General features: G+C 37.8%; 1 protein-coding gene across 1 annotated transcript; it reads left to right on the top strand.

Annotated features, from left to right (window-relative positions):
• Window positions 1-10,691: 10,691 nt before the first annotated feature.
• Window positions 10,692-12,208, top strand: LOC105059497 (uncharacterized). The gene is made up of 2 exons (XM_010942810.4): window positions 10,692-10,953; window positions 11,127-12,208. Exons 1-2 carry the CDS (start codon window positions 10,792-10,794, stop codon window positions 11,688-11,690), a joined length of 726 nt encoding a protein of 241 aa, XP_010941112.1. The 5' UTR covers window positions 10,692-10,791; the 3' UTR covers window positions 11,691-12,208.
• Window positions 12,209-15,851: the final 3,643 nt, after the last annotated feature.

The raw sequence follows: 15,851 nt of genomic DNA, 5'->3' as shown, positions 1-15,851 counted from the left end.
ACCAACGGCATTAGCGATGGCTTTAGCCATCGCTAATAATAAAATATTATTATGAATTTTTTAAAAAAATAAAATTAAGTATCATCGATGGTATTAGCGACTACTTGAGTCATCTCTAATACTTATTAGCATTAGCGACGGCATTAGCGATAATAAAATCATCGTTAATTATTTTTAAAATTATTTTAAAATTTTATTTAAAAATAAAAAAAATAAATAGCGACGAAACTTAGCCGTCACTAATAGTCTTCATTGACGACAAGTAAAAGTTTCGTCACTAATAAGAATAATTAGCGACTATAATTTTTTCGACCATCAATTAGCGACGATAAGCCGCCGTTAATAGTATTAGCAATGGCAAAATGACTATTAACAATGGTAATTAGTCATCGCTAATAGTCAAATTTTTTGTAGTACCAAAAGCTAATAAAATTATATAAATACAATCCTAACTTCACTGATGACCGTACAAGATAACTGTGTTCAAAAAAAAATTTATTATGACACTTCAAAATCTCTTTTAGTCTTTTTATTATTTATTTTTTTAAATTTTTTATTTTAAGATGGACGATTCTGATCTATTGATCAACAATTAGTTTTAACTGATCACGTGTATGATTGGTACAGTAAATAACTCAAAGTTTCGATACAATCCGAAACCAAAAAATTAGTGAAGCATATTGGAGGTCGTGCCCCTTCCTCCCACCACACCTCTCCTCAACCCCTCCTCCTTTCTCCCTACCTCCCACCCCTCCTTTTTCCTTCCTCCTTCCCAATAGAGCATCACCCCTTCCTATTAGAAGTTGATGTATAGTGGCAGAGAGGTGAGCAGCAAGCCCGAGCAGTGGAGGAGGAAAAAGAGGATGGCATGTGGCTGCAAAAAGGCAAGGGGTGGAGAAGGAAGAGAAGGAAGAGGAGGAAGGGGGTGGCGGGCTCAAGTGATGGAAAGGAAAAGGGGGTGGAGAAGCGAGTGACGGTGGTGGGGAGGCAAGCGATGGTGGTAAAGAAAAACTACGAAGAAGAAGAATTAAAAATAATAAAATATTATTTTAAAAAAAATAATAAAATATACAAATGGTAATGAGATAATGTCATAAATATCCTTTATAATAAAATATTATTGAAGAAGCACCCTAGCAAACGTCTAAAATAAATTGTTACCACCCTCACATTTTGCCTAAATTATGGTAACTTCAACCAGCTATAGTCAGTTGAGACTGTAGATATCCAGACGGTTCATTTAACGATAAGCAAAAATTCTTGAAAAAAAATTAAAAAAAGCCCAGCAGTAAAATATTATAATTTAATAGCAAAATCTCATAGGTTTTCTTTATGTCACCCAAAAAAAAATTGTAGATATATCTTAATTTTGGAATAAGATAAATCATTACTTGTCCTTATAGTTTTCGAGTGAGAAAAATGGACTTCCCATCTAGGAACGGGATCTTCTGCAGTACTCAAAAAGTATCGTACAGTGCTGTGCATATATTGAGATATCCATAAAAAAAAAGACGGTTATGTAATATTTATCTAAACTATTCAAATATCCCTAGTGTTTATTCATTTCTTTTTTCTTAATATTTTAACACGCATGTGTAAGCGCACGTGGCTACTCATCTTTTGATGGACATTTTTGAAGCATGCATAGTATCCTACAGTATTTTTTAAGTGCAGCAGAGGATCCGTTCCCTCCCATCTAAGCTAGTACAAATCTAATCATCGATAAATGCTGTGATTTCATGTTTAATCCTATTTTGAAGGTGACGAAGCAGAGCTTGTTCCAGTGGTCCTATTCCTCTGATAAGCAATCAAAGATTCCCGGACATGTAATCTTTGTCCATATGTTGGAGAGCCTATCAACCTCTTGCTGGTAGATTATTGGCTTGATTAATAGGCTTGGTCCCTTTCAAGGTTGTTTAACACAACTCTACTTCCAATTTTTGGAACTAAAGGGGTGTTTGGTTTGTAACAGAAATAGAAATGGGAATGAGAATGGGAATTGAAATTGCTTGGAATCAGAATCGGAATGGCCAAATCCTCTGAAATATTTGGTTCGTGATCGGAATCGAAATTGAAATAAAAATTTGAATCCATAGAGGAGAGTAGAGATTGAGTTCTATATAGATTGAGCCATTCTCATTCCATCCTACAATCGAAATTGGAATGGCACTCTTTCCAACCAAACTATAGGAATGAAGTCACCCATTTCGATTTTGATTTCAGATCCTTGCTCCTCCCAACCAAACACCCCCCAACAATATCATGGAAGTCTTCCACTGCTCGTAAATAGTTTCAGACTTTTTGCTTCCCCCACTTGTTTTCGAAAAAAAAAAAAAAAGGTATCATGTGTTGGAAAAAGCAAATATTAAATGTATTTGAAGAAATCGAAAGGTCATTTTGTAAACTTAATTGAAGTGGTAAAAACCAAGAGTCACATGAAAAATCTAAGAGTCACATGGGAAGTCTAAATGATAAATTTATTAGGAGAGTCAAAAGATCATTTCTTATACCTATAAATAGGTGGTTGTTGTAGAATGTATGGTGTGGTGAAGTGGTATCAAGAATAAAAAAAAAAGAGAAGGTTTGTGAGAAAAAATTGTATTGCTCCATTGTTTTATATAGTTTCTCATACTATTGTTGTATGTTCCACTACTATTACATATTCTATCAAAATGGTATCAGAGCTCGGAGATTGAAAATATGTCCAACAACATGCAATTTTCCATTCCACGACTCACCACCACCAATTATGAGAATTGGAGCATCCAGATGAAGGCATTGCTAGGCTCCCAAGATATTTGGGAGGTTGTTGAAAAGGGATATGAAGAACCCCAAAATGACCGCGCACAAATGGCGGCACAAAGAACGGTACTTGTCGATCAAAGAAAAAAGGACAAGAAGATCCTTTATTTCATCTATCAAGGGCTAGATGAAGTCGGATTCGAGAAGATTGCTTTTGCCACCAACTCGAAGCAAGCTTGGGAGATCCTCGAGAACGCTCATAAGGGCGTTGAGAAAGTGAAAAAGGTGCGCCTCCAAATGTTGAGAGGCAAGTTCGAGACTTTGAAGATGAAGGAAGGAGAATCCATCTCGAATTACTTCACAAAAGTTCTTTCTAATGTAAACCAAATGAAAAGAAATGGTGAGAATGTAGAGGACAAGCGTGTGGTGAAGAAGATCCTAAGATCCTTAGATCAGAAGTTTGACTATGTTGTGGCTGCAATTGAAGAGTCCAAAGATGTAGACACTATGACAGTTGATGAACTCATGGGTTCTCTACAAGTCCATGAGCATAGGATCTTGATGTGGAAAGAAGAACCCTTGGAGCAAGCCTTGCAGTGCAAGCTCACCATCAATGAGAAGAAGGATGGCCCAACTAGCGAAAGCAGTCAAATAAATCACGGTCATAGTTATACCCGTGGATACAGTCATGGACGAGGCTGTGGACGAGGACGAGGTTCGTTTGGACATGGCAAAGGAAGAGGAGACACAAGAGTCTTACCTAATGAAGAAAGCACACAAGGTCCCTCTGGCAAAAGAAGGCAACGAGGTTTCTCAAGAGGAGGACGAAGGTATGACAAAAGTAAAATTAAATGTTATACTTGTGGTAAATATGGTCATTACTCCTCAGAATGTTACCATAATGAGAATAACCAAATGCATGAGAAGGTCAACTATGCAAAGAAGGAGGAAGGAGAAGATGGTATCTTGCTACTAGCAGAGAAGGGAGAAGAAGCTTCCAATGAAAATATTTGGTACTTGGATACCGGCGCAAGCAATCATATGTGCGGGTACAAACACATGTTCAAAGAGTTAGATGAGACAGTGGAAGGCAATGTTTCTTTCGGTGATACCTCAAAAGTTCAAGTGAAGGGGATAGGTAAAATCCTAATTCAACTCAAGAATGGTTCTCAACAGTTTATTTCTAATGTTTACTATGTGCCTAATATGAAAACAAATATCTTAAGTCTTGGTCAATTATTAGAAAAAGAATTTGATGTTGTTATGGAAGGTAGATATCTTTACTTAAGAAAATATGATCAGCTGATTGCAAAAGTACCTATGACCAAGAACCGAATGTTTATATTGAACATCAAGTATGTTATGACAAAATGCTTGAGTGCATGCATGAAGGATGACACATGGCTATGGCACTTGAGATTCGGGCATGTGAACTTTGGTTCCTTGAAACTCTTATCTTCGAAGGCGATGGTGAAGGAATTACCTCTCATTGAGGATACCCCTGAAGGAATATGTGAAGGATGTATTATTGGAAAACACTCAAGAGCTAGCTTCCCAAAAGAGTCATTTCATCAAGCCCGAAGGCCTTTGCAACTCATCCATACGGATATTTGTGGTCCCATCACACCGGCCTCATTTGGAGGTCGTCATTATTTTCTAACATTTATTGATGATTTTAGCAGAAAAACTTGGGTGTACCTCTTGAAGGAGAAACGCGAGGCCCTGGAGACATTCAAAAGGTTCAAAACTCTTGTGGAGAACCAAACCAGGTGTAAAATCAAAGCTTTGAGATCAGATCGAGGAGGAGAGTTCACCTTGAAGGTATTTGAGGAGTTCTGCAAATCTCAAGGTATTTGGAGGACTTTGACTGCACCATACTCACCCCAGCAAAACGGCATAGCAGAAAGGAAGAATCGGACCATTCTTAACATGGTGAGAAGCATGTTGAAGACGAAAGAAATGCCAAAAGAGTTTTGGACGGAAGCTGTGAATTGTGCGGTATACATTTTCAACCGCTGCCCAACAAAGAATCTTGAAGGAAGGACCCCTCAAGAAGCATGGAATGGATATAGGCCAGATGTATCTCATCTGAGAGTATTTGGTTGCATTGTCTATGCACACATCCCAGATCAAAGGAGAAGCAAGCTTGATGACAAGAGTTATCCTTGCATCTTTATAGGATATGATCAGAGATCCAAGGCATACAAACTTTATGATCCAAAGGCGAAGAAGATCCTCATAAGCCGTGATGTGAAATTCAATGAAGAAGGAATCTGGAATTGGGGCACCAACATGATAGAGGTGCAAGAAGAAGAAGAACAAGTGAAGGCTCAAGTTGAAGATCCCACATCACCTTCATCACCTAGCACGAGATCTCCATCTTCAAATGAAGAATCCAGAAAGACAAGAAGCATTCAAGATCTCTATGAGGTGACGAGTCCCTTTAATCTCATTTGTTTATATGCTAATGAGGATGTAATCTCTTTTGAAGAAGCAGTGAAGAATAAAAATTGGAGGATGGCCATGAATGAAGAGATGAAGGTAATCCAGAAGAATAACACATGGAAACTTATTACTCTTCCAAAAGGTCATGAATCCATCAGAGTGAAATGGATATATAAGGTAAAGAAGAATGCAGAAGAAAAGGTGGAGAAATATAAGGCTCGATTAGTAGCTAAAGGCTACAAGCAGCAAGCCAGAATTGACTATGAGGAGGTATTTGCTCACGTAGCACGCATGGAGACCATTCGTCTGGTGATTTCTTTGGCTGCACAGAGTAATTGGAACATCTACCAGTTAGATGTGAAGTCGGCATTTATAAATGACTTTCTAGAAGAAGAAGTATATGTTGAACAACCCAAAGGGTATGTGAAGAAGGGACATGAAGAGAAGGTTTTAAAGCTAAGGAAGGCACTTTATGGTTTAAAACAAGCTCCAAGAGCATGGAACTCAAGAATTGATGGCTACTTCAAAGCAAATGGCATCAAGCAATGTCCTTATGAGCATGCTGTGTATGTAAAGGAGAAAAATTCTAACATTCTACTTGTATGTTTGTATGTGGATGATCTTATTTTTATAGGTAATAATCCACAAATGTTTGAGGAGTTCAAGCATGCCATGATGAAGGAGTTTGAGATGACAGATATGGGATTAATGACATATTTTTTGGGTTTGAAGGTCAAACAATATCAAAAAAAAAATTTCTTATCTCAAGAAGGTTATGCCAAAGAAATCTTGAAGAAATTCAAGATGAAAGATTGTAACCCTATAAGCACCCCTGTTGATTGTGGAGCAAAGCTGTCAAAAGAAGATGGAGGAGAGATTGTGGACCCTACTCTCTATAGAAGCTTGGTAGGATGTCTGAGGTACATGACATGTACTAGACCGGATATTCTATATGCAGTCGGCCTAGTCAGCAGATTCATGGAGGAGCCCAAATTAATGCACTGGAAGACAGCAAAGAGAATTCTTCGTTACATCCAAGATACTATTACTGATGGATTATTTTATTCTCATCATAGTAACTTTGAACTTGTGGGCTATTCGGATAGTGATTGGGCTGGAGACATGGATGATCGGAAGAGTACTTCTGGATTTATATTTTCTATGGGAGATGCAGCTTTTTCATGGATGTCAAAGAAGCAACCTATTGTTACTCTTTCTACATGTGAAGCCGAATATGTTGCTGCATCCGCATGTGTATCACATGCTATATGGTTAAGAAGCTTGCTAAAGGAAGTTCATTTTAAGCAAAAGGAACCTACCAAGATAAGCATTGATAGCAAGTCGGCTATTGCACTAGAAAAGAACTCGGTGTATCATCAAAGAAGCAAGCATATTGATGTGCATTTTCATTCAATCCGAGAACATGTGAAGAACAAAGAAGTAGAGCTACTGTATGTGAAGACACAAGATCAAGTTGCCGACATATTCACTAAACCATTAGGAGCAGAGCTCTTCACCAAGTTTAAAAGTTCTCTTGGCATGATGAAGAAAGAACAATTAAGTTTAAGGGGGGGTGTTGGAAAAAGCAAATATTAAATGTATTTGAAGAAATCGAAAGGTCATTTTGTAAACTTAATTGAAGTGGCAAAACCAAGAGTCACATGAAAAATCCAAGAGTCACATGGGAAGTCTAAATGATAAATTTATTAAAAGAGTCAAAAGGTCATTTCTTATACCTATAAATAGGTGGTTGTTGTAGAATATATGGTGTAGTGAAGTGGTATCAAGAATAAAAAAAAAAAGAGAGGGTTTGTGAGAAAAAGTTGTATTGCTCCATTATTTTATATAGTTTCTCATACTATTGTTGTATGTTCTACCACTATTACATATTCTATCATCATAGAAGTGCTGTGAAAAAGTTTAAACAGAACTATCTGCGATGTTGTTTATATCATCTGATTAGCCGAAAATAAGCGTGATTGCGGCTTCATGACACGAAAGGTCAAGGAATGTGACTCGCAAGTTCTCCCATGACAAGGAAAGCCTCAGAGTTTTTTTTTTTTTTTTAAAGGAAAAACAGAAGAAAAGGAAGATAAGATTCCTGTGCAAAAGCCATGACATCTATGCTTGATCGATAGCAGAACTTTTTAATGAGGCATTGACCAACTCAAACAGGTCCTCAAGAACTCCATTACTTGTATATTTTCCCTTTTCAAAATATTTGTCTAGGAATTACTGCATATTTCTATCTTTTCTTTTCTATTTTTCCTCCGAACACTGAAGCTTATAATATAGTTTTGAGGTCCCAGCGATGCACCATTCATAGGACAGGACTGTAACATCTCAGGTAAAGTTCATGGCCAAGTCTTGCATTTGCTATTTTGATACCTCCTCTAATCTTAAATAAAGATGTCATCAAACGAGCCTGAATTTAGTTTCTAAGAAGGTGAACTGAAAATGAGACTCCTTACCCTCTACAATCATTGGGGGATTAGATAGGGTCAGTTTATTAGAAGATCCAAGAAGAGATTGGAAGTAACAAAGAGTTGAATGCTGTATTCAAAGAGCTTGGTTGAAGTAGTAACTCATACTATTGTAAAAATTGAATTGACTAGAAATTTAGTTAGTTTAATTGGGATAAAACTCTCAAGACAACTCCCTTTTGGGTCAGCTAAATACCAGCAACAATGCCATCTAAGTTGTGTTATTGATCATTAATCTTTATTGTATCCTGCGGCAAAATGAAACTAAATTGAGTGGCTCTGATGGACATATGACAAAAACTCCTTGTGATGGGAACCTTATTTTGTATTCCAAATCTCATGCGAATCATGGTCGTAAGAGAATTCCTATGACTGCAGACATTCCTGCAGCTTCTCATCTGTCTGCTCCTCTCTTTTTTTCTTGTTTCCTTTTTTCAGAGGCAACATTAGGCACAATTTATCTAATCAATTTCAAGTGCTTATCTCTCTTTCAGATGTGATTTTTGAAATACTTAATCGATTAATTAGGCTAAAATCTATAGATGGTGCAATTCAGTACTGGCAACGGCACTGATATTTTCAGGTGCGCAGATTTGGATCTCAAAACAGTGTCTAACAAATTTTTTAAATACTTTCCTTAGGAAAAAAACTTATAACTAAGCTATTCAACAAACTTTTGTTGATTGTGTAGTTTGGCCCTGCATCCAGTTCAACCATGCCGATTTATTTTAAATGAAAAACCTGAAACGTTTCTGCAGCATGGATTATATCCAGGACTTGTTTGTGATCATTCTAGATTTGAAGATGACTATGGAGAACGGACAAAAAATCTATACACAGGAGAGTGGGAAAGAAGAAACAAGCCTTTATTTGCTTTATCTAACTCACTGCAAGGCACTTCTAAAGCTCTTTTGTTCTCTTTTATGGCTTCATCTATTGCTGCCATGGTACCTCGCATTATAATAAATCCAAAGCTCCTACCATTGGTATATCTATTCTATTTTTATCATCATTTTCCAACGGATCTTGGAATTTTTCTCTCTTATGATGTCTACAACCAGTAGGAACTTATATCCAGCAGGATATATTAGTCCAAGTGTGCTTGAGGTCCAAGCAAAGTAGTACAAACAAATGGTTTACACCATGACTGTATTTAATGCATGGAGATTTTGAGATTCATTTTCAGCAAATGAGGCGGATAAGTGGTTGGATGGTGAGAAAGTGATCATATGTCAAACAGAAATTCCGCTGTCCATCATGCTTTGCATCTGGTCCCAATGAAGACTCTGAATCTACCCTTAGATGTTGAACAAATTATCCGCACCAACCACGATCGTGACTGGCTACAGAAAACAGGTGGTATTTGATTTGCAACCACTCTTTCTTAATCGAACGATCAACCTTTTTTGTAAAGAGAAATGGCGATACTGACCTTTGGAGTACCATAGCATTTCCCTAAATGTAAACCACAAATTGGAAACAAGATCATATACTAAGAAGTCCATTCCCAACCCTATTGCTAATTGCTAGAGGGATTGCATTTTGGTTGATAAATTGATGGACACAATTGTGCCTTGTAGCCTCATGCACCACCAAAAAAAAAAAAAAAAAAAGGAGAGAAGTAAAGCATCACTACATCAAAGAAATGCAGCAATTCTATGGCGCGTTCACTGCTCTCTTCTCTAGTGGCTTTGAGAAAGCTCTGCTTATGAAAATAAACTATGCTCAAGAGTGAAGGAGATTTGAAAAAAAGGATGCTTCTAAGCATCAACCATTGTCATGTTAGTAAAAAAAGAATACCCCAACACTGTAAGGTCAAGTAAGAGAGTAACTTTCTTTTTTGATGGAGAGTGACTTTCTCAGTGCGGTAGGTGGCAAAATTTGACCAAAATGAGCAGTGTACCGTAAGCCCAGCATCAAAAATGACCTCCCCTCACTCTCCTCTGGGTCAGTTGAGACATTGCTGGACTCCATTTCTTTTCTCTAGAAGTGATAGTTCCATTAGCAATCAGGTAATTTTTCTTTTTTTATTTGTTTGAAAAGGCAATCACGGAGAATTGGATCCTCCACTTTAGCACTACCATCACGGATAGAACTTTCCAAGAAATGAAGGATATTGAATATCTCAAGGATATTCGTACTAATGGCATAATGAGAAGAACGTCAGATATCCATGGTTCGAAGAATTCATTCCTTATGCCATCATTAGGCGCAATACCGCTATTAAGAAACCAGGAAGAAGCACCCCAGCGCAATATGTAAAAAATAAATATATATTAAAAATCATAATGTGTCCAACTAAAACTCTATTTACTTATTTATTTTGTATGTATCATATTTGAAATATAACTTTATCTTTAGAGTTAATTAATCTATTTAATTAAAAATTTATGTTTTAGTGGTTTTTATTTTTCGAGTTTAAGTAGGAATTAAACTCTCATCCATATGATGTCTATTTTAAAGGGACTATTTGCATCTCTTATAGGATATGAAAAGAAAGAGAAAAAAAAATTATTTGTATATGTGAAAATTCTTTTGTGAAGAATTTTATCAATTTTTAATTTTTTTTTTCTCATAATTTTTTTCACAATTATATTTTTCACAATTCTCTCTCCATATGCAACATATCATGCTTCTACCAAGACTAAGCTCTCAATACCCCGGTGTGACACGTGGAACATTGGAAGATGACTTCATAGTCTAATCCTGTCGACATAAAATTTCACTCCTAATATCTATTGATCATTTTACTTATATCATATAAATTTATTTATTTATTTATTTGATATTTATTTTAAATCTTAGATTAATATGATCAACATACACGATATGAGGTGTCATTCTACAATATATATATATATATATATATATATATATATATATATACATATATATATATATATATATACTCGCGCGCGCGCTATTGACTTTTCCAGCGGAAAAATTACCCATCGCCCGCTACCAAATCCTTTAAAAACCAACCCCTTTCTCCTTTTCATTTACTGCTACCTCGTGTGCTGAACCTCTTACACCTGCCCTTCTCTTCACGTTGCTTCCATTCTCCACTCCGTTCATCTCCGAGAGCACTCCAAGAAAACCCTTCTCTACCCGGAAAGAAGCCATGAGGAAGGAAGAGCTTGATCTCGTCTTGGTCCCCGTGGGCCTCACCGTTATGGTGTCCTACCATCTATGGCTCCTGTACCGCGTCATCAAACACCCCACCACCACCGTCATAGGAATCAACGCCATCAACCGCCGCATCTGGGTCCATACCATGATGGAGGTTGGCTCTTAATTTTTAAATTAATTCAATCTACAACAATGATTCTTCTGGTGGGATCCGTTGCTTTCTAATTTTTTATAAACTTGTTCTTTAATAGAATCATATAATTGTATTTAATAATAGGATGGTTGTTTTTTTTTTTATATGTGTATAAATTTGGTGATGTGATGCAGGATCCTCTCAAAAACGGAGTTCTTGCGGTGCAAACGCTGAGAAACAACATCATGGCGTCCACACTCCTGGCGTCGATGGCGATCACGCTGTGTTCGTTAATGGCAGTGCTGATGACGAACAGCAACGGCGGCTACCGCGGCCTCCGGGGGAAGGATTTCGTGCTGGGCGACACAAGCGATCTCGTGCTCTCAATCAAATTCTTCTCCATTCTGATCTGCTTCCTGCTGGCTTTCCTTCTCAACGTGCAGTCGATCCGATACTACAGCCATGCCGGCCTTCTCATCAACGTGCCGGCGAGGAGCCAGCGGGCGGCGCCGCCCCTCGCGGCGGAGTACGTCGCCGGGGCTCTGAACCGGGGGAGCTATTTCTGGTCTCTTGGCCTCAGAGCCTTCTACTTCTCCTTCCCCATGTTTCTCTGGATCTTTGGGCCTGTGCCGATGCTGGTTAGCTGCTTGGGCTTGGTCTTAATGCTATATTTTCTCGACGTGTACTCGGGGTGGGGGGAGAATGGGGAGGAGGAGAAGGGGGAGGAGGAGGACTTGGGGGTGCATGAACGGTGCTGAGGACAAGTGGCAGGGGGACGTAGAGATCCGGATTCAACGCTTGTTGAATCTTTCTAATAGCAAGTGGCATGCAGTGCGTAATCTTTCTAAGCTCGTTGTCACATAAAGGGTGTTTGGTGCGACCAAGAATTGCAAATATTAGAGTACTTCTATGCGTGGACTTTGTTAAGCCATCATTTTAAGTTGTTAAGCCATCATTTTGATAAGCATTTAAAAGGTTTCTGATATGCCATGATGCTTTCATCTTTAATCTCTTAATGTGTATTTAAAAGTTCTTGCTTTGTGGCTCGAGGGAGGATGTTTGCTTTATGCTATGTTGCTTATTATATTTGGATGGCTAGGAACAAAAGTATCTTCGAGAACGGGGTCAAGAGCCTCTATGTAAGAGAACTAATGTCAATGATTTCATGAGGACTATGAACTCGAACAGGCCTTTGATAGGTGAGAAAACCTGAGGTCCCATTATAGCAAATACTACAACTTAGATATTTTTTTGGTAGGAAAAAAAATTGTTTTGTTCAACACATCTATAAAGAGGGCAACAGTGTGGCTGATTTTGTGACATCTTTTGTGATGGAGCATACAGATAGAGCATTGTAGGCATTTTTTTTATTTTTTATTTTTTTGAGCTGCCTCAACACCTGCATGACTTAATAATATTGAATGCCTATGGGTGTATCTATTCCAGGGCCTTGTAAGGAGCCCATATCAATTAAAAAAAAAAAATCTTGAAATCTTGGTGAAGAAGAAGGGGCATAGTAAGGATTAATTAAAGAAAAAAATTATAGAGATACCCTTAAACTTTCCTCCTTTTGTACTTTGATCACAAAAATTTAAAAAGTTACAAACTAACCCCAAAACTTTAAACTTATTGCAAAGAGGTCTATTTGTCTATTTCTGACTTAATAATATTAATTAAAAAGACTTAATAATCAAAATATCCTCTGTTCATTTGGGGTGGTTAATGATCGGACTGATTGTTTTAGGAAAAAATTAAAGTGTTGGAGCCCTCTAACCCTTTTGATTTCGTTGTCCTTCCTTGTCCTAATCAATGGAGCTTCTTTACTTGAATTCCATCTTCGAGAGCCTCACCTGCTGGCAGGAGTCATGTTTAGAGTTAGGGTTCAATTGAACCCCCAACTTTTGGTGCAAATTACAACACCCACCCAACTCCCAAGGCCCTATGGGTATTAAACGTAAGTGGGCAGAACAACATTTAGAGTTGGAGGTTTAATTGAACCCCCAATTTTGGTGCAAATTATAATACTTACCCAAGCCTCTGTAGTTTAATACGTAACTAACTTCAAAATTTTTTGTGGAGCCCAGCGGCAGCCCCCTCTTTTTAGCCTTTAATCCCATGCCTGCAACCCCCTCTTTCTAGATGTTTCTCTTTCTGAGCTGTATATCCACGATCTCTTTTTTTCCTTTCGCAGTTGTACGTCCGCGAAACAGCGACTGTTCATCTTCAGATCGTAAAGATTTGTTCTTTTTTTTTTTGCAATTTAAATTTTTAAAATATTTATATTTTAATTTATAGATCTTTGTTCATTTCAATTAGAGTTCAACTTCAACTAGTTATTCTAATTTTACGTTTTGAGATAATTATAAATTTCTCACTCTCTTTCTTCTTGGTTTAATTGAATGGTAAATTGGTGATTAATTGAATATTGAATTGCATTTGGAATGTTGCTAGCCTAATTATTAGTTGTTATTGTTGTGATGGTAAATATTGGATTGATTAATGCCAATAGTAATTTATGATTGTGAAGTTGAATTTTGAGATATACTTTATATTTTTATATATTTTTTATTTATTTGTATTATTTGTATTGTGTTAAAAATTAATAAAGTCTTAATTTTTTTTAATTTTTAAATGAAGAAATACTACAAAAAACTATCATCTGCATTTACCCCATCTAGTTCATCATCTCAAAATTTATCTCTTATTCAAGATAGTGGCAATCAATTGGCAAATTCATCTAGTGGCAACACTTCACAACTACAACTACAATCACAATCTTTCAAAGACCAAGTTGAGGAGTTGATTTAAATACTTTGGAGTTTGATCCGGATGAAAGAGATCTAATTTTAAGTTATCATCCAAATGACTATGATAAAGTCAAGAGAGCATATATATACAAAGTTATTAATTGGCAACTTCAGGAGCTTAACAGCCACTTTAATGAGGTAAACACTGATTTGCTTCTTAGTGTGGCTAGTTTGAATTCAGTTGATAAGTTCTCCAACTTTAACTTGAAGATGATATTAAAATTGACCAAATTGTATCCGAATAATTTTGGAGAATGTATGGTGGAACTTCAAATAAAACTTCAGAATTTTATTGTTGATGTGAGCTACTGTGATGATAGATTTTTCGAGCTGAAAAGGACTTGATGAGTTTTCTAAGAAATTAGTTGAGACAAAGAAGCATTTGACTTATCATCATGTGTATTTGTATGTGAAATTTGCATTGATTCTACTAGTCACCACAGCAACTATGGAAAGAGCATTCTCTATAATGAAATTTATCAAGAATAACTTGAGAAACCGAATGGGAGATAAATTCATGAATGATTGTATGGTGACTTATATAGAAAGAGATGTATTTAGAGGTATTCCTAATGATGTCATCGTGGATAGATTTTAAAAAATAAAAACTCGTCGAGGATAACTATATTAATGTACTTGAATTTGCTTTCACTTAATATAATATTATTAAATTTTTATTTATTTATTTATTTATTTATTTATTTTAATTTATATATTAAACCTCCAGGATGAAAATCCTGGCTACGCCACTGCCAGCTGGACTCCTCACCATCCGTCGACTCAAAGATTCCTTAGAAAGAAAATGACAAATAGGTATGGTTTTGAAATTTCCCGTTTAAACTTATTTGTGCTTGATGGGGCCATGGATTTCTTGTCTTTTCATGCTCATAATTTCCTTGTATTTGATAATATGGTGTTCAAAATATCTTGGGTTTTATAGTTTCAAATGTGGTTTGGAGATGGTAGCAAGAAATCTTTTTTCTAAAAGTTTTAGGAATTTTAGTCAATCGATTATAGGGATTTTTTTTGGAGAAAAACTATCCATATAGATTGGAAGGCATATAGCTTTAGTGTAAGTGGACAGTGGACCTAAAAAATTTGGAAGTAGTGAAGGCAAGAGATTCCTGTATCACCCAAACTCCTAAGACTTTGATACGGTAAGAAGGTAGCATAGCAACCTTGGATCTCGGAGCCACCTTCCATGGGGACTATTACCACAGTTAAACTATAGTGGTCCACTACAGAACCCATAGGAAAGATGGGACCTGTTGCGGCCAATCCCCTCGTCGCCTGGTCGTCGGGAACGAGTGCCTGCAAAAAAAAATCCGCACTGACCGGAGGCGGCTCCGGCGGGGACCCTCCGACGGTCAAGTCAGAGAGGAGACTAGGCAACAGTGAAAAGAAAACAAGGAGCTCAATGAGAGAGGGAAAGAGAGAGAGGGAGCAAGCTCAAGAGTTTCGAAGGGACCTCTAGCACTGTTGCCTTCCCCGATATATATAGTGGAGCGTAGTATGGCACCGTCATTAATGGCGTGGATAATTGAAGAATTGTCAATTCACTGTAGACTGTCAGAGTCACCGTAAAGGTGTCAAATCATCGTGAGGCCGTCAAATCACTAGGGTTGACAATGCCATAGGCGGGACAATGCCCCTAGGCGGCAGTGCCGCATGCTGTTGTCAGGACTAACAGTCTCTGGCAGTAGTACGGCGATTGGAGGAGTCGACCGACCTTAGGTCGGTGGCCAGCTGAGGGGCGTCAGGTGGAGATTCGAACCCCTCCGACGGTCAGTCGGGCACGTCGTGGGAGTCGGACATCGGACCCCCTGGTGCAGTCGGTTGGGAGGACGGAAAAGATCTGTCCGACCGACATATCCTCGATCGGTAGAGAGCCATCGATCGGTCGGTAATGGCACCCGACGATCAGTCGGTAATGGCACCCGATGATCGATCGGTCGGTCGGTCGGTCGGTCGATCGTGTATGCCCGATTATAAGTCGGCATGAGCGGGGTCGGTCGGTATTCCCCAACAGTTGCCCCCCTCCACTCCTGAGTCGGACGGCGTGCTGGCCGATGTCTTTATTTGGGCAGTAGCGTCGGGCGAAAAAAAGTGGAT

Source organism: Elaeis guineensis, chromosome 16 (genome assembly GCF_000442705.2).
Source record: "Elaeis guineensis isolate ETL-2024a chromosome 16, EG11, whole genome shotgun sequence".
In the NCBI taxonomy this organism is placed as follows: domain Eukaryota; kingdom Viridiplantae; phylum Streptophyta; class Magnoliopsida; order Arecales; family Arecaceae; genus Elaeis; species Elaeis guineensis.
This window is presented reverse-complemented; position numbering and strand designations above follow the sequence as displayed.